Source organism: Lagenorhynchus albirostris, chromosome 12, assembly GCF_949774975.1.
Source record: "Lagenorhynchus albirostris chromosome 12, mLagAlb1.1, whole genome shotgun sequence".
Classification (NCBI taxonomy): Eukaryota; Metazoa; Chordata; class Mammalia; order Artiodactyla; family Delphinidae; genus Lagenorhynchus; species Lagenorhynchus albirostris.
The window spans coordinates 19283961-19306398 of NC_083106.1; the positions used below are offsets into that span (position 1 = coordinate 19283961).

At 37.3% G+C, this 22438-nt stretch overlaps 1 protein-coding gene across 4 annotated transcripts in view; it reads left to right on the forward strand.

Annotated features, from left to right (window-relative positions):
* The window catches only part of EPM2A (EPM2A glucan phosphatase, laforin), a 105354-nt gene that overhangs the window by 73028 nt on the left and 9888 nt on the right, over positions 1-22438 (forward strand). For all 4 annotated transcript variants that reach the window (XM_060167634.1, XM_060167632.1, XM_060167636.1 and 1 more), the window contains exon 3: positions 21659-21900. In XM_060167634.1, coding sequence (XP_060023617.1) covers positions 21659-21900 — 242 coding nt within the window. The remainder of the gene's footprint in view (positions 1-21658; positions 21901-22438) is intronic.

Consider the following 22438-nt stretch of genomic DNA (forward strand, 5'->3'; position numbering starts at 1 on the left):
TTAATAGGCTGTTGCTAGGATTAAATGAGATAAAACGTTAACACAGTAAGTGCCAAACATGTTTAATTATTTTCATAACTGGCATTATAAACAAGCAACAAGTTTATTTTGTCTTCCAGAATTCAGTAGGGAAATTCTCCCTGGATAAAAATATAGGGAGGTCAATAATTTCTTTGGCCACTTATAGATAATAAAAGCTCTATATTCATTTAAGTCATAAAATACAATCTTAATTTTCTACTCAGAAGCTTGGCTCCTTTGAAATAATCAAATCTTTCAGTTTAATATAAAATGAAATCCTTTAATATTCTTGCCTTGAATTCAATCTTGCCTTCTATTAAAATCTTGTTCCTTGATTTATTTTTGCAAATAATAATTTAATGATAAACTAATAGTAAAAAGATAAACTTTTGTCTATCTATTTACTTTACCCATTTCCAAATTACATTGTTTTTACTTTGCCTTTTATATTTAATATGTAGTTAGATTTGTTTTTTGAATCAGTGGGAGAGTCATTTTTCTTTAATAGGTAAATATAGCCCATTGATATATAATGTTATAAAATGCTCAGTCTTAATTATACCATCTTAAGTCTCCTGTTTTTAATGCTTTTTAAACATTTCCTGTCATTCTGTCTTTTATATGTGATCATCTTTCTGATAATTAGAAGATATATAGAATGTTTCTTGTTCTACTATAGGTTATCTTTTGAATGTGAACATACTGTTACTTCAAATTCAATTTAATCAATTGAAAGCACCCAGAGAGGCCTCCTTTTGAAAGACCATAGATATTATTACATAGATAGATAAAGAACCCACTATCCCTTGGCTACAACCTCAGTTTTTAGTATTAGTGGGATTTTTCCCTGTCCCTTGTAATTATTTTTATTTTTAATATTGTACAGCTTTACTTTTATAAGTGACAACACATTGTTTTGTCACTATAATCAATTCTTTAGATTTAATTACATACTTAAATAAATTGCTTGACCATCATATCTTTTATATAAGGGCATTATCTTTCCTGAGTCTTTTTAAAGTCATCACTGGGTTGGTTAGATTAAGTCACAAGGTAGTTTTTCAAGAAGGATTCATGAGAGTTTATTTCTTAAATCTTTTACATATTTAATATGTCTTCATATTGTCTTTATACATAGATGGCAACTTGATTAGATATAGAATTTTGAATTACTTTCAAATAGATTTAGATGTTGTTTTTAATCTCCTGACTTGATTATTGCTATGGAGAATTTTGAGGCCAGGCTTATGTTTGGGGGGTCAATGAGGATTTGTAAGATTTATTTTATTTTATTTATTTATTTGTTTATTTTTGGCTGTGCCGTGCAGCTTGTGGGATCTTAGTTTCCCGACCAGGGGTTGAACCTGGGTCCTTGGCAGTGAGAGTATGGAGTCCTAACCACTGGACCACTAGGGAATTCCTGATTTGTAAGATTTAATGTGCCCACCCTTGACCCTATGGAACTGACATCTTTAGGGTTAGGAGAAGTTCAGATGGTAGTTATCTTTATGATGAGTAAAAAGGAGTGTGAGGAGAGTCTTCTAGGGCTTGGGAGAAGTTCTGTTTCTGAATCTGGGTGCTGGCTATATGAATGTATTATTTGTAAAAAAAATTATTGAGTAGTACACTTACGTGTATTTTTAATGTATATTACATTTCAATAAAAAGTTTTTAAAAGTTCATGTACCCAGTCTTGCAGATACTTAGAAAAATTGATAGGGCGCAAGCTCTTAATGTGTTACAAATATAAACAACCAAATTAACTTGTTGCAGAATTTCCCTTCAATAGTTTTCATAAACTATTCCATAAGAAAATTAGATTCCCATTAGAGGCAAACAAAAAGGGATGGTAACGTATAGGCAAAGAAAAACAAATTTCCTTGAAGTCCATTAACTGATTCTCAGTAGATCCACATAAATTGTGTCTTAGATCTTTGGTACTGTACTTATTTTACTTGTTGATGTTCATCTCAAGAATGCAGAGAGACCAAAAGATTGTATTTGTAAAAGTGCTTTTTGATGTTCATTAAAACAGGATGGAAAAGCCAAAGTAATAGCCGTGTAGCCTTTTTATAGATCATAAAAGGAATAAATAAAGCCTCTTAAAAGTATGTTTGACGCTTCACTGGTCCTAGTCAGAAAATGGAATTATTTAGTATTTCAATAAAGCAGTGGGGCCATCCTCTTTTTATGAACCGTTAGTATCGTGCCAGTTGCCTGCTTTTAACGTCAGTGAAAAGAGGATGGATGGAATTTTCACACGCACAGTGTGTGTTGGAAACAATAAAACATACACGAACCTTTTCTACAGATCCCCTTTGACCTATTTAATAAAATAACAGAATCCCAAATTGTGAATTGTTTTTAAAGCACCTGAGTAGCTGAGAGATCTCATTGCACGTGGGCGGGTCACTAGGGCAGACATCAGTGTAGCTCAGTCCTCTCAATCACTGCCACACTCCCTTTTCTCTTTTTGTTATTTTATATTCATGACCATTCTTTCTTTCCTTATGTAAATATAAAGATATACCATTTAATTCCTGACTCTGTTTGCTAAACAGAGAAGGCAATTCATTAATGCATCACTCAGTATTTCTCGTTGTAGAAATGTTGTGCCTTGCTAAGCAGAGGAAAAGGCTCTCAGGAAGGCTTCCTTTACATTGATAGAAACAGGTGTTCTCTTTTAGTTGTCAAGTCAGCTCCCTTCTGAGAATCTCAGATAAGTGGTCCAAATTACATCTAAGAGGAAAATTTGTTAAAGCATAATTACTTTTCATCAGAGTGCCACAAATAATGAAAAGAACAGAACACTGGAAGTATATTGTAGTCTACTTAATCACCATCATTTTAAAAAGCTGATGTAGAATTCCTTACTTCAAGACAAAACTATATAGGTTTGGTGGTAAATTAGGCATATTTTCTAAACACTAAATTATATTTCTTCTAATTCACATTTGGCTAAGAAAAGCTGACTAGTCTTTGTAGCAGTGGAATATAAGTGATAAGATTTGCAGCTGCCATTTCAAACAGTGCATTTTTGTCTATTCTTCAGTAGCTTCCTGTGTTTCTATTCATCCTGAATGAATACCTTTCTTTATCTTTCTTGACAAATTTCAACACAGTTGCCTATCTATGCAGAATGCAGTCAGACTCCTTTTATCACCTTGCCTATCCATTGCCCTCCTCCCTCACCCCCACCCAAGAGCTAAACTTGTGGAGATCGATAGATTGTTTGTATGGGTAGAAACAGTAAAGCTTTGCCCAGTGATAAACAATTATTTAGAATAGTGCATAAAAAATTCTGGTCATCAGAATTTTATCTAGCATTTATCTGCATTTAAGAGAATGTCTAAAACCAAATAACTTCAGCTGAGGCATAATGGAAAATCTGAGATCAGTGAAACTAGTTTTGACTAAGAGCTCAGCCATTGATCAGCTATGGGAAAGTTGCTTGAACTTTGCTGTTTATTCCTCTAAAATTAGGATAATAATTATATAATGAAACAAATAGCATAACATTTGGCATATATACACTACTATGTATAAAATAGATAACTAATGAGAACCTACTGTATAGCACAGGGGACTCTATACTCAGTGCTCTGTGGTGATCTAAATGGGAAGGAAATCCAAAAAAAGTGGGGATATATGTATATGTATGGCTGATTCATGTTGCTGTACAGCAGAAACTAACACAGCATTGTAAAGCAACTATACTCCAATAAAAATTAATAGAAAAAGAAATAACATAACAAAAGCATTTTCTAGGATTGTACTTGATTAATAGTAGTAATTATAAAAGAAATCTAATATTTTAGGGAGGATGAGTAGACTTTTGGAAGGTTATGGGAGAAGATGCCCATCCTATGTCAGCACCTTTAACTAGTGTCAGGGTCTTTGGGTCACCTTCTGTTTTTCCAATTGCTTTCTGTTTTTTTGCCATCAGCAGTTCTTCCTCTATGATCCTTGCTGTTTATCCTTTCCAGACCATATAATCGAGAACCTCCCACCCCCATACCCAGTCTCTTTTTGCATCCCACATTGATGACTGTTTCATCTCTCCAGCCAACTGGGTCGATGGAATAGAAATGCCTATTCATAAAATAAAATTTGTCTCGATTAAGTTACCATGGAGAAGAGCTGTAGGCTTTGCAGTACATTACACGTCTAAAGCAGGGATTGGCAAAGGGTCGGACAGTGTATATTTTAGACTGTGTGGGCCATATGGTTTCTGTTGTAGCTATTCAACTCTTTTGTTGTAGTGTGAAAGTAGATATAGAAATATGTAAACAAATGAGAATGGCAGTGTTCCCTGAAAACTTTATTTACAAAAACAGATGGTCGTCTGGATTTAGCCCATGGGCCATAATTTTCTGGGTCTCTAAGACATGGGGATGAGTCATACAATACTAGTGTTTAAAGGGATACGGCAATCATGCAGTCCAGCTTTCCCTAATGTGTGATCCATAGACAGCTGTCCCCCTGCAATCAAAGGTTAACTGGTCAAATGTATCTTTGAAGTGCTACATGATGTTCCCCCTTCTTAGAGGCTCACCAATACATTAGCAATACTCAAGGCCCTGACTTTCTTCAGGGGTGGAATATAAGTAATAAGAATGATAACTTATGCTTTAACAGTGCTTACTGTGTGCCCAGAACTATTCTAAATGCTTTTACATATATTTGTTCATTTAATCTCAAAGCCCTATGAAGTATGTAGTATTGTTAATACCATTTTATAGTTGATGAAAGTGAGGCACTGAAAGGTTAATTAATCTGCCCAAGGTAGCATAATTAGTGGTGCCTCGATACAAATTTACGCAGTCTGGCTCCAGGGTCTGTGCCCTCAGCTACCCTTCCACCTCTGTGTAATATCTAGACACTTCTGGGAAACAGTGTGAGCTAAGAAAGTGCTTCTTTCATCCAGTTCTCTCAGTTAACACATTGGAAAAGCAAGGTCTAGAGAGATTCAGGTGACTTTGCAAAGGTCACAAGTATAATTAATAACTGAGACCAGTCTACAAATCAGTTAAATCACCACCTGGTACTTGAAGAAATGCTCGAATTAATCCTTTGTAAAGACAGAAATCCTTTTAAAAATGAGTAATCGTCTCTAATTTCCCCTTTTTAATTCAGGCTTTTATAACCAGCTTCATTTCAGTGGGGCAAATACAGTTTGATTTTTAAAAAGTAGAATTATTTTCACTTTAAAAAATCTGATAGGCAATCTTCTGTTAAGAGAAATATGACCAATATTTATCTCTAACTTGGACCTCTTTCCCCGGCTCTGAGCCATTGATTCTCAAGTCTCAGTGTACAGTAGAATCACTTGGGGTACTTGGAAAAAATGATGGTAGGCCCCACCCTACTGCTTCAGAAATTACATTTTAATTGAGGATCTGGTGTAAGTGTTTCAAAAGCTGCCCCCGGGAGGTTCTTGTATGGAGCTGGATTGTGAATCACGTTTGTTATCGTCTGCTAAATTTGTCCACCTGCATTAACAGCTAACATTTAAAATGCTACATGGCATGAAATGAAACTTACGGCTATGGTCCATGGGTTATAATTAATAAAAATGTGACCACATTCCAAGCATGAGTGGAACTTTAGCATTGCAGATAAATTGTACTGGTGGTTATAATATGCAGTCAGTTTTATGTGAGTGGGACGTTTGGATCGACGTGCATAGCTGCAGAACCAGACTAACCAGAAAACTCAGATTCTGATAGGTTGCCAGAAGTCTGTATGGCTCAGATAGAGGCTGGTCTTGACTTTTTAAAAAATTGAAATATAGTTGATTTACGATATTGTATTAGTTTCAGGTGTACAGCAAAGTGATTGTTATTTTTTTTTCTGATTATCTTCCATTATAGGTTATTACAAGATATTGAATATAATGCCCTGTGATATACAGTAAATTCTTGTTGCCTATCTACTTTATGTATAGTAGTTTGTTAACCCCATACTCCTAGTTCGTCACCCTCCCACCCTCAGTCTTCACTTTGATGTGGCTCTTTAATGCCTGGGACTTAAGGTGGAAGAAACACATACTTTGAAGGATTAGGTTTTGCCACCATTCTCTGCCTACTTACAAATGTTAAAATCATTTATAACAAAAGAATTTAGAGAATAAATCATGTGTAGTAAAGTAATTTAGGATAGAAATAGAACATTTATGAGACGAAATGGGATAGAAATTATCAGGGACTTGAGATGGTCTAATTACTACTATTGAACACTAAATTTGTCTTTAACTTTTTTGGTAGTTAAGGCAAAAAAAGGATATAAATATAGTTTTATATTTTGGCTAAAAACAGCTTTCACTTTGCAGAGAAAATTGTTATTTTTAAACTAATTTCAACCAGCAATTTAACATATATCCTTGGGTTAACACAATTAAAAATATCTTCACCACAGTTTTGCAGAAGTTATAGAAATGCTGTTCAATTGGTGATAGTTGTAAGAACCATCATGTAGTTGAATGAACCAAATATTTTGAGTAAGTAAAGACATTTCTACAGTTGTTCATTCACTCATTCATTTATTCAATCACCTGTTTGCTTTTCATTGCTAACGTTATGCTGGATACAATGTTAAGTTCTGGAAATAAGGTGATCAATAAGATGTCGTGCTTGTTCTCAAGGGGTACACAGTACAGTAGGAGAAATGCTCAGAAAACCCCAAATTTCTAGTGAGAGAGGTCAGAGACTGAAATAAAGGTGTATATGTTATGGGAACACAAAGAAGGAGGACCTAAGTGTAGGACCAAGGAAGATTGAATAGGTTTAATCAGATAGATGAGCAGTGAAAATGCATTCCAAGAGGAAGAACAGCAGGATAATGTCAGGGAAGGGAGAGTGCATGGTGCTTCAGAAGAATTACAAGTATCTCCCCTAAATTGGACGGTGGGGATCATATGGGGCTTCAGAATGAGAGACCTACGTCGGGGTCAGATTCCAAAGGGTCAGGCCAAAGACTTGAGACTTCATATGAAAGTGATGGGTAGTCACCTTAGTATTTTTGGCAGTAGGGTCATGTGATCAGATTTGTGTTTTAGAAAGATCACTTTAGCTACGATGTAGAAGGGAGACCGACTGGGAGATCACTTAGGAGGCTGTTAGTGTAATGCACTTCTTGAGTGTTGAGGCTCTGAAGGAAAGCAATGGGAATGGAGAACAGGGGACCGATTCTGCAGCTTTTCAGGAGTTTGACTTGTATGACTGGGTTAATGACTGTAGAGAGGGGAAGCAGAAAGAAGGAAGAAAAGTTTCCTGGCTTAGGTGACTGGGCAGCTTGTGGCATAATACATGGAAATCTAGAGCAACTGGGGAGAATCAGGTTTGTGGGTCGGGAGCAAAGATTGGAAGATGGTGAAAACGAGTTCAGGTGATACTTACGGGACTATAAGTGGAGAATTCCAATAGAGCGTTGATGTCTGAGCTAGAGGCAGTAGATTTGGAATTTACCAGCATGTAGATGGCAGTTATAGATGGCAACGTATATTAGTGAGATAACTTAAGAGTATATAAATCGAAGAGAGACCAGAGTTTGGAACCCTGAGAAACACTCACACTTAAGGCTTGTAGAGGACACAGAGTTTATGAGGGAAACAGAGCATAAGTATGAATAAACTAGGAGTATGTGGGGTAATGGAAGTGATCAATAGGATACATGTAATTTGGGACAGAGATGTAATTTGGGATAATATAATAAGGATGTAATTTGGTAATTTGATAGATGTAATAGGGAGGTATTTTTTTTTTTTTTTTTTTTTTTTTTTGCGGTACGCGGGCCTCTCACTGTTGTGGCCTCTCCCGTTGCGGAGCACAGGCTCCGGACGCGCAGGCTCAGCGGCCATGGCTCACGGGCCCAGCCGCTCCGCGGCATGTGGGATCTTCCCGGACAGGGGCACAAACCCGCGTACCCTGCATTGGCAGGCGGACTCTCAACCACTGTGCCACCAGGGAAGCCCATAGGGAGGTAATTTGATAGATGTAATAGGGAGGTAATTTGAGAGAGAGATAGAAAGTGTACATTAAACTGTGAAATATCAACTGTGTCAGATGGGACTTGATAGGTGTTGGGTCTCTGGCTGCTGGACTGAATTCTCTTAGTAGAAGCCTATGGATGATTTATATTATTTAACGGACAGATGTTTTAGATATCAGATATGTTTCAAAAGTTTGAAATCCAAACATTTCTCCACACACTTAAGCCCAGGTGTGAATGCAGAATAATGTTCCTGAAAAATCTTGAAAACATCTAAGCACAGCAGTTGGAGGTGATGATGTCCTTGACCATGGAACATGGAAGAGACAATTTTAGCTTAAAAAATGTAAGACCAGTTTTTCCCAATTAAGCACTTCAATGGATGGAAGCTAATATATGCTCAGTGGAATGGATGATCTGAAATAAATCTGTATTGTGAAGCTATTGCCAGAATGAATTAACTGCATATAAGGGCACCACATAACTGAATGCACTCTCGTGATGATTAGGGTTATTTGAAATTCACCAATTTAAATATGACAGTTTTAGTTTGGGTATTATTGGTGCTTAATTGTCTTTGTGAATTGTATTAGACTACATGCCCGACTGTTTATTTAAGACCTTTCCTAGTTAGAAATAATGTAAGTAGACCAAGTATCACTGATATCTGGCATATCTGTGGATTTTCTTCCCTATCTATGGATTCTCAGAATCTGTGGGTAACATAAAGTGAACAGAGGCCTTTTTGATTTGTACCTCCTTAAGTGGGTTTATTGACTGTCATGACTTTGTTTTGGTCCTCATGAAATATATGTGCCCTGATTCCAGGCTGAATGAAAGAAGCAAAACTTCCCGGGGATTTTCTAAGTCCCAATATTATAGTATTTGTAGCTATCAATCTCTCTTCTGTACCTGTCATCTAAACTACTTACATCTCATAGGGGAGAGGAGGTGTTTCTGTTTGTCTTTCTGGAAGCTTATCTAGTTTCTGACACCCCTGACTGCAACACTGCTAATTGCATCAGAGTTCTCAACCATTTAAATTCCTTGGTGTTCCCTAAATTTCAAGTCTTGTGTGTATCATCCCCAGTTTTCAGCATCCACATGTAAAAAATCTCAAGCTTCACTTTAAAAAGATAACACAAAAGGGAATTTTTCCCCCTATCAAGAGGCCAATGAGCGCTGTAAATAAGGAGAAAAGAGGAATGTTTTAGAACCAAGGAAGGTCATTATGTAAATACAACCATTTGGCTTCCTACAGATTCTTCACTGAGAAATCAAGAAAGAGGGCTAAAGAGATTTAAAATTTTTTCTGTAATTAGTAGAATTTTTAAAAATAGCAAGCCTCTCTGCAGTTATTAGACCTCCAGTATTAGTATCAACAGTAGAGATAAAATGCTTCTCTTTTTGTTTCTACTTGCAAGAGGAACCTTATTTTGTTTACTTCTCAGTGCACCTGAGCATTATGAATTGCATTGATCTATTGTAGAATATCATAATAGCATATAGATTGAATATCACTATTAGAGTACTCCTTGATACTCAAAGTGTGTTCCAAGGGCCAGCAGCATTGATATTACAGGGGAGCTTGTGAAAATGCAGAATCTCAGGCTCTAACCTAGATTTACTGAATCACTATCTGCATCTATCATAATCCCCAGATAATTCTTCTGTACATTAATATACTTTTTTTAAAATTTATAAATTAATTAATTAATTAATTTTTTGGCTGACTTGGGTCTTTGTTGCTGTGCGTGGGCTTTCTCTAGTTGCGGCAAGTGGGGGCTACTCTTCGTTGTGGCGTGCGGGCTTCTCATTGCAGTGGCTTCTCTTGTTGCGGAGCACGGGCTCTAGGCGCGCAGGCTTCAGTAATTTTGGCATGCGGGCTCAGTAGTTGTGGTGAACGGGCTTAGTTGCTCCACAGCAGGTGGGATCTTCCCCGACCACCACGGCTCAAACCTGTGTCCCCTGTTTTGGCAGGTGGATTCTTAACCACTGTGCCACCAGGGAAGCCCTGTACATTAATATTTAAGAAACACTAGTCTAGATGAATAATAACCATACAAATACCCCAGATGATTATTTTTGGTCAAGAAAATTAAAAGGAAAGCGCCTACTGTGGCTCAAAGTACATAATAGAATTCCTTTCACAATAGAACTTCCTTGTAGTTCAGTAAATCAAATGATTAGTTGGCAATGATGAAGAATTAACATAAAAAAGAAAAAAAATCATTTTTTTCACTTTTCCAACCGTCTTGTTTTCTAAATTCATTTTTGTTCCAGAGCTGAAATAAAGACCCACAGGTGCAAAGAATAAATTTTAAAAAATAACTCTTTAGAGAACTGATTAAATAAATCAATCAGTTTCATTGTGTATCAATTTGCCTACAATGGATATTTCCTTGATGTGAGTTAAATCTAATTGATGGGCAACATATCCTCTGTACAAAGTTCTTACATCAAAAAAACAAAACAAAACCCTACCTTATTAACATTTCCATAATAGAAATGAAAGAGTTGAGTGGAAAACTGAAAGGAAGTTTGAATAGTTTGATATTCTCAAGACTTTGGGCATATGGATGCCATTAGCATGATGTCTAGTCAATGAAATGTTGGTTAATCTGAAACTTGTAAAAATATGCAGTAAGGAAACTTAGCAGACCTGGTTAAGCAATTGTAAATTATAATATTACATTATTAAACTTAGAGTCATTTTATAATCTTCCCTTTTCTCAATCCTTTCATCCAATTAATGTGCAAGTTCTGTTGGTTCCACTGCTAATGTACATCTTGAATTAATCCACTTCTCTATCTGTACCACTAACTATATTCCAAGCTGTCACTATCCAAAAGGTCTTCCCTCTTCCTCATAGCAGCCAGAGTCACCTTATAAAAATTATGAAATAAGTCCATGTGACTCCTATACTTAAATATCGTTCATTGACATTTCATTGCTTTTATATTCTTATACAAATTCCTTAGTACATCAATGAGGCCTGGCATGGTCTTTTCAATCTGTCTCATGCCACACTTCTTCCTTATTCCCCTCACTCCTGTCTCTACGTTTCTCTTGGTTCCTAAAGTATATACCTCTCTTCCTCACCATAAAACATTGTATGTCTTGCTCCTTTTTCTACATCATGTCTCAGGGTTTTGTTTGTTTGTTTGGGGTTTTTTTGGCCATATCAAGCAGCATGTGGGATCTTAGTTCCCCGACCAGGGATAGAACCTGTGCCCCCTGCAGTGGAAGCTTGGAGTCTTAACCACTGCACCACCAGGGAAGTCCCTCTATATCATGTCTCAGTTTTAATGTCACCTTTTCAAGGGACATTAAACTGTCTGTAGGAATGTAAGTTGGTGCAGCCACTATGGAAAACAGTATGGAGGTTCCTCAAAAAACTAAAAATAGAATTACCATATGATCCAGCAATCCCACTCCTGGGCATATATCCAGACAGAACTGTAAGTCAAAAAGATACATGCATCCCTATGTTCACAGCAGCACTATTGACAATAGCCAAGACATGGAAACAACCTAAATGTCCATTGACAAATGAATGGATAAAGAAGATGTGGTACATATATGCAATGGAATACTACTCAACCATAAAAAGGAATGAAATAATGACATTTGCAGCAATACGGATGGACCTAGAGTTATCATGTTAAGTGAAGTTAGTCAGAAACAGAAAGACAAATACCATACGATATCACATATTTGGAATCTAAAATATGAGACAAATGAACTTACCTACAAAACAGAAATGACACAGATATAGAGAACAGACTTGTGGTTGCCAAGGGGGAGGGGGAGTGGATGAGGGATGAGGGAGGAGTTTGGGGTTAGCAGATGCAAGCTAGTTTATATATAGAATGGATAAATAATAAGGTCCTACTGTACAGCACAGGGAGCTATATTCAATGATAACCCATAATGGAAAAGAATATAAAAAAGAATGTACGTATATGCATAACTGAATCACTTTGCTGTATGGCATAAATTAACACAACATTGTAAATCAACTATACTTCAATTAAAAGAAAAATAATGTCACCTTTTCAGGAAGGAACTGCCTGATTGTCTTACTTGAATTCTGATTCCTCTGTGGTTCTCTATTTTAACTCCCTGTTTAAGTCCTCAATAGCACATGACAAATTAATTTATAAATTTTATACATTTTGGATATTTATTCATTTATTGTCTGTCTTCCTCAAAGAAAGTAGGCTCCAATAAGGGCATACCTTGACTGTCTTGCTCACCACCGATTGTTGAGTACCTGGCAAAAAGCAGGCATCATTACACTTTTCTTGAATAGAAAGGATGACTGTAGAATAAATATAAAAAATTTCCCATGCTTAATTTTTTATTACTTCCTTGGTCTTCTGTGGTTCCTAATTCATTATGCAAGTGATTAATTTTGAAGAAATCCTTTCAAGTTCATTATGTGAAGAAATATTAAACATGACATTTTACTCTTTCAAGGAATGCTCAGCATTGGAAACAAAATTAACATGCCAAGAGGGTATTTTAATGGAACATTTTGTTGAAATTTGTATCAAGGGAACCAATTGAGGCTGCTAGCCTAGTTATTTGTCTTAGTCTGTGGTACCTTGTGATTGACTTTAAGAAAGTGAAGTGTGCTAGTTGCCGTATTTACCAGTACAATCTGTCAATATGGCATATAAACCAAATTTCAGGTCAACACATATGCAAAACTAAGAAGACCAAACTCTATGGGACTAAGAGTCTGAAGAAATCATGAGTCTGAGAGACTGTGCTCCTATACATTTCAGGTAATTCTCCAATGAGGTGCATTCCCTGAAAGCCAAGCAAAGGGGCCCAAGACTCTACTGTATTTATCAAAACTATTGATAGATACCTCAGGACTTTAGAACTGAGTTATTAGATCAAGAAAAAAGACAAATAGCCCAGCCAGGGGCCTGATGGTCTCTTCCTCTACATTGGAGGTACTCAGGTGATGGATTGAAGGACCTGAGTAAAGGAAGGAGTGTGGGTAGTATTGTGTATAAAGAACAATTTGCCACCACAATCAAACGTTAGTTGCATTTTTAGAATTCCAAACATCAGGATGAAAGGTGAAAAATATCTATTCAAATGCTTAACTTTAAGTGCACCTGATATATGGATATTTGAAGAGTCTGGATAATTGTATATATTTTAAGTTTGAATTTTACACCTTATATTCATTTCCTGGGGCTGCCATAAAAAAGTGCCACCAACCAGATGGCTTAAACAGCAGAAATTCATTGTCTCACAGTTCTGGATGCTAAAAGTATGGGATCAATGTGTCTGTAGGGTTGATTTGTTCTGAGGGCTGTGAGGAAAGGATCTGCCTCTTTCCTTGCATTGGAGATTGACATCTTATTCCTTTTATCTTCACATCATCTTCTCTCCATATGTGTCTGTGTCCAAATTTTCCCTTCTTATAAGGACACCATTCCTATTGAATTAGCCTACACTAGTGGCTTCATTTTAACTTGGTTATCTCTGTAGAGAACCTTCTCTGAATAAAGTTACATTTTAAGGGATTAGGACTTCAACACAGGAATTTTGGGGAAATGCAATTCAACCCATAACAGACCTTCATAATTAATTTACTTAAATGGCATTTTATAATATAGAAAATAAAAGAACATGTCAAAAATATTTGCTTTATGTGGCCAAAAACTACACAGCACATCCAAAAAATCTAAGAAACTAACTGCACTTATAAAAATTCACATATGCTCTATATAGACTATAGTCTATGACCTATAAGCAAACTATAATAAAACTTTTTAATTGGGACTTCCCTGGTGGACCAGTGGTAAAGAATCCGCCTTATAATGCAGGGGACGCAGGTTTGATCCCTGGTCTGGGGACTAATATCCCACATGCCGCGGGTCAACTAAGCCCGCATGCCAACAACTACTGAGCTCGCACACCTCGACTAGCGAGCCCGCGTGCTGCAAACTACAGAGCCCACGCGCTCTGGAACCCATGCATCACAATTAGAGAGAGAAAACCCAGACGCCACAGCTAGAGAGAAGCCCACACGCCACAATGAAGAGCCTGCATGCCACAATGAAAGATCCCGCATGCTTGCAACTAAGACCTGATGCAGCCAAAAAAATAAATAAATCTTTAAAAAAATATACAAAAACTTTTTTATTGAGGAAGTTAATTAGCATCATTCTTTAAATTGGAATTTGTCTTTGAGCAGTTATTCAGCCTTAACTGGAGTCTGTTATAAGCACCCTTTTGGGGTAGAAATTTGGCATTAATAACTTAACACCTGACACCAGAGAACACATTTTCAGCGGAAGGAGCTATATGTGCTAATGAAGCTTGGAGCTTACTAGAGGTTGATTTTAATGTTTCTCTTGTTTTCTCCCTAATGAGATCTAAATTACGGCACTAATAGACTTATTTTCTTCACCTATTATTTAAAAGCCAGATCACATTTTAATTGCACATCGAATTGCCCACAAAATAATAAATAAGGTAAAATGCAGCACAATTATCCATCTTAAGAAATGTGCTAATCTCTTTTTGTTCCTGAATTCTTAGCTGGATTTTGTGAAGGACCTCAGCAAAATCCATTTTCTCTGTCTTTGAAATGGTGCTGTGTTTGTACGGCTAAGAAGAGGGTGCTACGATTCAAGAGTTGTGGTCTCTTGGTGTGATAAGAAATAAACAAAAGCCTATGTTCATACATTGATCCCACCATTCCTGTGGTTTTCCTAATTTTTTTCCTGTGGACAAAAAATAATGCTAATTTTCACCTTCAGGAAAAGGTTATTCTGCCATTTCTTGTGGCCATTAAGGATGGAACCTGCGATGTGGAGTCTATTCAGCTGTCTCCTTTCCTGATATCTCTTGTCTTTTCCACGCTCCCTCCTCCTGTCCGTACCCTGTGATGTTTTTGAAAAGTGCTTGGGTGCTCATTCTGCTTGATGTACTCATTACTGCCAGTGAGGCCTCCTTTGACTGACAGCTGAGATGGAGCAAGTGAGTTCTGATTCATATGCTTCAGTAGCTGTTGTACCGTAGGTCCTAGCCTGACAAATGAAGCAATTGGTGTAGTATTGCGATGTGATTACCCAGAACCACAAATCCAGATTCACTCAAATGAATGAACCTGATTTTGATTTGCAATCCAGGAAAGTAAGTTTCCAGAATGTCAGCCATCTATTTCTTTCCCCTGGCCTTTAGCCAAGTTGTGATATGACTAGGATGGATTTTATTTAAATTCAATCTTGTTGAATCATAGTGGCAATAGTCAAAACCCAAGTGAATAATTTTTTTTCTACAATAATACATTCTTAGTGGATATAACTGTGTTAAGTATTTGGCATGACTCAGAAAGAGATTTAGTTTTGATGTTTTGGAAGATAATATGCATTAAACATAAGGACACATGTTCTCACAACTACTCTCTTATAACAGAGTTTCCCATTCCTCACTCTCTGTCTAGGAATCAGTTGCAGTCTTGAAACTATTTTTGGAGAAAGTAAGGGCTTCACTTTGTATGTCCATGTGTAGAGCTGAGCAAGTCCACATCCTCTCATCTCCATATTTTTCACCGCTACTAAAAGGTATTGAGATCTATATACTCAGCTCCTCCTGGATGTTTATTGGGATCTGCTAGGCTAGTGGTTCTGGAATCTAGCTACATATGTAATATATGTAATATGGTTAATTTCTAAAAAAATAAAGTAAGAATCAATTCACAGAATCTGAGGCCCCCCTTTAGAGCCACTTTATGAGTATCTCTGGGGTAGATCCTGGTAATAGAAGTTTTTATAAAAGCACTGCATGTGACTTGAATGCAAAGCCAGATCTGGGAACTTCTCTTCTGCATTGACTGAGTGGCAATGCCCATTTGGTACAGTGGTTTCTCTTTGACCTTTCCAAATAATCTATAGTGGAGCTGCGAGAAATCTCTGCTGTAATTCATGATTGATAGTGAGTTATTCATAAAATAGTTCTCTGGAAGTTTTATGATGTCATTTACAATATAATTTTAAGCTCTGCTTTTTTTTTTTTTTTTTTTTTTTTTTTGCGGTACGCAGGCCTCTCACTGTTGTGGCCTCTCCCGTTGTGGAGCACAGGCTCCGGATGTGCAGGCTCAGTGGCCATGGCTCATGGGCCCAGCCGCTCTGCGGCATGTGCAATCTTCCCGGACCGGGGCACGAACCCATGTCCCCTGCATCGGGAGGCGGACTTTCAACCACTGCGCCACCAGGGAAGCCCTAAGCTCTGCTTTTTATTCTGTTATTGTATCTTTGAAGTTTGGTATGTCTTGCATTAAAACTACCTTTACAGAAGATTTTTTATTCCCTAAATCTTATATTTCAACAAATTTCTTCTCACCTTTACAAAAAAATCCTGATTTAAAAAATCATTTAAAGTATCATTGACACCAAAAGAAGATTAAAACTAAGATGAGATCAGTAAAAGTTGATTTTTAATGGTGTCAAATCATTCTCTTTTGAATGAAGTAAAAGTTTAATTACTGTTTAGAAAGGACATCATGCATCTTATTACTGTAGTGTATCGTGTAACTAGAAATGTGTCACCTACTATTAGAGACAACAAACTGAAATAGGATGCATATAAAGGGCACTTTAGCTGTCTAAGTAGAATCTATTGATCTGTGTGTTTCCAACAAGTCCAGTATTTTGTCTCTATATCCCATGTAATGGTTCAGTATAATTTACTTTACAACTTCAATTCTCTATCCTTCACTACACTGCTTGTTTTCAGAATTTATCTTTAGTTGTCCGCCTCCTAGTTTCAGAACATCTTACTCTAAAAAAATCAGGAATTATTTTATATTAATTTCTTGAATATGTACTCTGACTTCTAGCATTGTTAGAGGAAGAATTAATTATGTTAAGTGAAAGTTGGAAGTATCTGGTATAGAAACTGGTGTTATTTGTGTGTGAGTATGTGTGGGTGTGTATTTCAAGGGCTTATTTCCATTAGAAACTTGATGTGGGAAATATATATGTTAGGGTACCAACTCTGGGCCTATTTATCTTTGATTTGTTCTGAGTTTCTTAAGGTTACTGGCTAGTTTAAATGCATTTGAAGGCCAGGGCTGAATGAGATGATAAAATAACACCTTTTTATTTAGCAACACAATGTGATCTATATATTGAGTCTGGTTTTGGATTCCGATTTCTTATTTTATAGGGTCAAATGTCCTGATTTACCCTTTATATCTCTCTATGAGCTACTCTTTGGTATATATGCAAATCTTGCATGCCAGCCACTTTGTTTTGGCATTTATTTACTAGTTGAATACTAAGTGCTCCCACTCAAAGAGTACAGTACTCAAGAGAACTCTGGATAACATTTGGAATTTAGCTTACCTGTCATGAATATTCATTCTAATATGTAACCAGTCCACTTCAAGATTTGGACAGTAAAAGTACACTGTTGTTCAGAAGGTTGTATAACTGAGGTGTCCACTTCCTTCTTCTTCCAGCTGAGTGTTCTCAACTACGCTCAGTTAAACCCCAAAGTATAGGTAAAGCAGCCCAACACTATTACCTACTAGGCATCCAGCAGGTTGCTGCAGGAGGAATCTTTATGGAATAATGGAAGGAAGGATGGAACATCTACACAGGGGAAGGTTCCTACTCTCACTGAACAGCCAGAGTGTAGGGGCAACGACCCAGGGGATGTGAAGTTTCCATTCCTGCAAAGACCAAATACTCAGCTAACAGTGTCCTGGCCAAGCGTAGCTCTGGGATACTCTAAATGTGTCCCTGCTGGTGGTCTTTCTCTCAGTTCACTGGGCCCAATGGGGTGTCTGAGAATTCTTTGGAGTCAGAAATAAAGTTTTAAAAAAAACTTTGGATCCTGTGCCCTTCTTCACAGCACCTGGGTTTCTCTTTGTTTGAAATTGTATCCTTTTATTGCTTCCATAATAATCCTCAATATCCACAAGGAAATTCCTAGTAACCTATTATACTTAGAACCCAAGCGGCAATAAAAATTGGTTTATCCTCTCTTGGAGAGTAAGTAGGGTTCAAGCTTTAGAAAGATGATGCTTGCTCTTGTAAGATATTTTCATTGAGGATGAATAATACCCACATTTGAGGATTAGTCAGTTGGCTTCTTAATGTTAACATCCACAGTGACAACAACAACAACCAAAGGAGAATAACTAGATGGATTTCATATTATAAAATAGGGTGAATAGTCTATGCTCTGCCGCATTCAAACGAAGGATATATAGGACAATGAAAAATTATATAAATAGTCATTTCAATATCAAATAAATTTCTAAAATAGGTAAATTATAATAACTAGACATAAACTCCACTGGTATTTATTGTGTATCCACTAGTGTCAGACTTGTTCAAATACATTACTTAATTGTATTTACTCCTTACAAAATTCCTGTGAATTAGTTATTTTGAGATCCATTTTAAAGATGAGCACACCAAAGGCTCAGAGATGATAAGTAGGTTGGCCTAAGGTCAGACAGTTATTACCAAGTGCTTTTAAAAATACTGTGCTAAAATTGGTATTTGAACCTAGTTTTTCTAGCTTGTGTTTAGTGCCCTTTCCATTATGCCACACTTAACATGTTATCCTGCTGTTCAGCTATCTAATATTAGGCTTTTGCTTCATTCTCTGTATCTCTCTTCATATACACACATACATGCATACTTACATATTTCCAAATATGACATGGAATCATATTATCATCAGAATATTGTAGCTGATGAGCCACAAACTCTGTGTCAGGTATGTTGGTCTTACTCCAGCTCCACATTCCTTTTCTTCCTACAAAAAGTAAAGAGTTCTAGTCCACTTTTATTCCCCTAAATGAAGGTTTCCTAATCTCCACTTTATTGACATTTTGGAGAAGATAATTCTTTGTTGTGGGGCTGTCCAGTGCATTGCAGGATGCTTAGCAACATCTCTGGTCTCAATCTACTAGACGTCAGTAGCACCACCCAGTGTGACAATCAAAAATGTCTCCATAATCACTGTCAGATATCCTTCGGGAAGCAAAACTGTTCCCAATTGAGAATGACTGCTCTAAACTTAAAATGAAAGTAACTAAATAAAAGCGTAGTCCCTCTGCTCTGTTTCTTCCCTGCCTATTAGAGACTTTAAGCAATTAGCTTATTTAGGCTTTATATTAGTCAGAACAAGTCAAGTTAGGCTGTGGTAACAAACAATGCCAGAATTGGCTTAACACAATGAGCTGTTAGCTCTCCGGGCTGCTGTCCTCCCTGAGTTAGGTTACCATCCAGGTGACTTCAGCTCCTAGAAGCTCAGCTCCACATGTTCCTTCATACTCATCGCAGCAGGGAAAGAGGGAGTGGAAGGTCACGCATAAGGTCTTAAGTATGTCCCTCTGAAGTCACACTGGTCACTTCAGCTTACGTTTTATCGACAAAAGCAAGTCATGTGGCCATATCTAACTTTGAGGTGGAGAGGAAGTTCAGTCCTCCATGCTTGAAAGGGGATACCTGGGAACACTGGTGAGCATCCGTGATGCCCGCCACCGTCATCTAAGGACTATTGTCTGAACGCCCTGTAATGAACCTAGTAAGGTTCTAGGTTACATGAATCAAGTAAGGTTTGAAACAGATTATTCACCTATTAGTTCTGGAGAGAATGTACTCATGTGAAATAATCAGAACAAGACAACATATACCATATGCAACAGATTATAATAACATGTGTTCAATTTATATATTAATTTGGAAAATATTTACATTTTTAAGATACTTACATTTTAGGATTTTAAGTCTTGCAACTAAAGAGCATGGTATATCTTTTGGGTTCTGGGACCTAATTCCAATGTACGGGGTAGGGAGTGTTCTCACATATCCAAGCAATTCTCCAGAGACCAGCTTGGTGTCCTGCAGTTCAATGCAATTCTGACACTACCTACCTACAGACAGCATCAGATTCCACAGGTTAAGGGTTCAGTCACACAAGACCCAGCCCCCAACCTGCCTTCAGAAGCCAGTCGCAAACCCAGGTTGTTACCCGTGTTTCTGACTGGCTACGGATTGGAGATTCCCCATACCTCTCCTTAGACTCGAGTTTCATTAATTTTCTAGAGCAGCTCACAGAACTCAGATAAACATTTTACTTCCTAGATCACCAGTTTACTATAAAAGGATGTAACTCAGGGACAGTCAGATATAAGAGACACCTAGGTGAAGCATGGGGAAAAGGGCAGGGCCCTCTCTCAGTTCCATGTGTTCACCAACCTGGAGGCTCCGCAAACCCTGTTCTTTTGGGTTTTTATGGAGGCTTCATTTCATAGGCATGGGTAATAAAATCATTGGCCAAAGGTGACTGATTCAACCTCCAGCCCCTCTTCCCTCCCAGGAGGTCAGGGGGTGGGATGAAAATTCCAACTCTCTAATCACAAGGTTGGTACCCCCTGGCAACCAGCCTCCATGCTTGGGTGTATTCCAAAAGTTACCTCATTAACAAAAGACAACGTTACAGCTCTCATCACTTAGGAAATTTCAATGGTTTTAGGAGCTCTGTGCCGGAAATGGTTATGAAGAGCAAATATATATTTCTTACTATAAATCACAATATCACAGTATGTCTCTCTATTTATTCGTTGTTGTTTTCGTAATGTCCTCTAATAAAATTTTATAGTGCTTTCTCGTTAAAGGTATTCCTAGATGTTTTACAATTTTGTTTTTTGTTTGTTTGTTTGTTTTGTTTTTTGTTTTGTTTTTGCGGTACGCAGGCCTCTCACTGTTGTGGCCTCTCCCGTTGCGGAGCACAGGCTCCGGACGCGCAGGCTCAGTGGCCATGGCTCACGGGCCCAGCCGCTCCGCAGCATGTGGGATCCTCCGGACCGGGGCACGAACCCATGTCGCCTGCATTGGCAGGCGGACTCTCAACCACTGCACTACCAGGGAAGCCCTTGTTGTTATTTTTGAATGAAATTTTCCCTGGTCCTCCTATTCTATTTCTACCTGGCTATGATAGTACAGAGAATGGTTGCTTGATTTTTTATATTTTTCTTCATCCAGATATCTTAATACTTTTAATATTTTTCATAGCTTTTGTAGTTTAATCTCTTTTTCAGAGTTACATTTCTTACATTGTAGCATTAGGTGAATCATACAATGTTGTTACTAATGGAAATCATCTTTACTTTAATTTTATTTAAAAGAAGATTGTTGATTATTAGTTTCTGTTAATCTCATGCTATTCAAAATTTTTGTATAGAGTTTTAAACAGGAATGAATGCTGAATTTTAGCACATATTTTCCAGAATTAATCATAGGTGTTTTACATTTAATTTGTTAGTATTTGAAATATGTTGATGGGTTTCCTAATATTGAACCACATATACATTCCTGGAATAGGTATAACTTGGTGGACGTACTTTAATATATTGCTAGATTTGGTTTGCTAATGCTTATTTCCTGGCGTTCTAGTTAATTGAATCATTTGTTTCCCCCAAAACACCGCCACCAGTATTTCAGTCTTTTGCTAATAATATTGGTTCTCATATTCTTAATACAGCTTTTCCTGTTCCAGCTTTAAAGGTTAATTGCCTTTTAACACTACATGTTTTATGCAGCTCCTATAACACCAACAATAGTAATAGTTGACTCCATGTGTTCTTATTAGAATTCTACCAAATATCTGGCTGGGTAGCTGCCCTCGCCAAGTGGAACATGTAACCATCAAACTGAAGCATGAACTGGGGATTACGGCTGTAATGAACTTCCAGACAGAATGGGATATTGTACAGAATTCCTCAGGCTGTAACCGCTACCCAGAACCCATGACTCCTGACACTATGATTAAGCTGTATAAGGAAGAAGGCCTGGCCTACATCTGGATGCCGACACCGGATATGAGCACTGAAGGTAAGCATGAGAAGGAGCTTTCTGGCTCCTCGTTGAATGTGTTTCAAAGAAGCCCTTGCTGGTTTTTCGCCTGTCTGTCTATCTGTCTGCCTATCTACCTACCTACCTTGCTGTCTATAATTGAATGACTTAAACGTGAGTGACAGATATGGAATAGATATAAGGTTTTTGGTTTAATATATTTAATATGTATATCTTTTGACACCTTGGCTTAGATTCTGTTTAACATGGGTCCTTCAATTTATTTATTCATTAAACATGTATTGACTGTGTATCAGCTATGTGTGGGGCTCTAGGCTGGTGGCTGGGAATACAACAGTGAGGAAAAGCAGGCACAACTCCTGTCCTCATGGAACTTCTAGTTCTATAGGGCAGACAGGCGTTAATCAAATGACTACAAATAGAGTTGTAAAGCTATGATGAGTTTTTGGTTAGAAAGATACATAGATATTGCTGTGAGAGCCTAGGCAGGCAAATCAGACCTAGGAAGAAGGGCCAGAGAAGGTTTTCTCGGGTGTGTTTGAGCTGAGATCTGAAG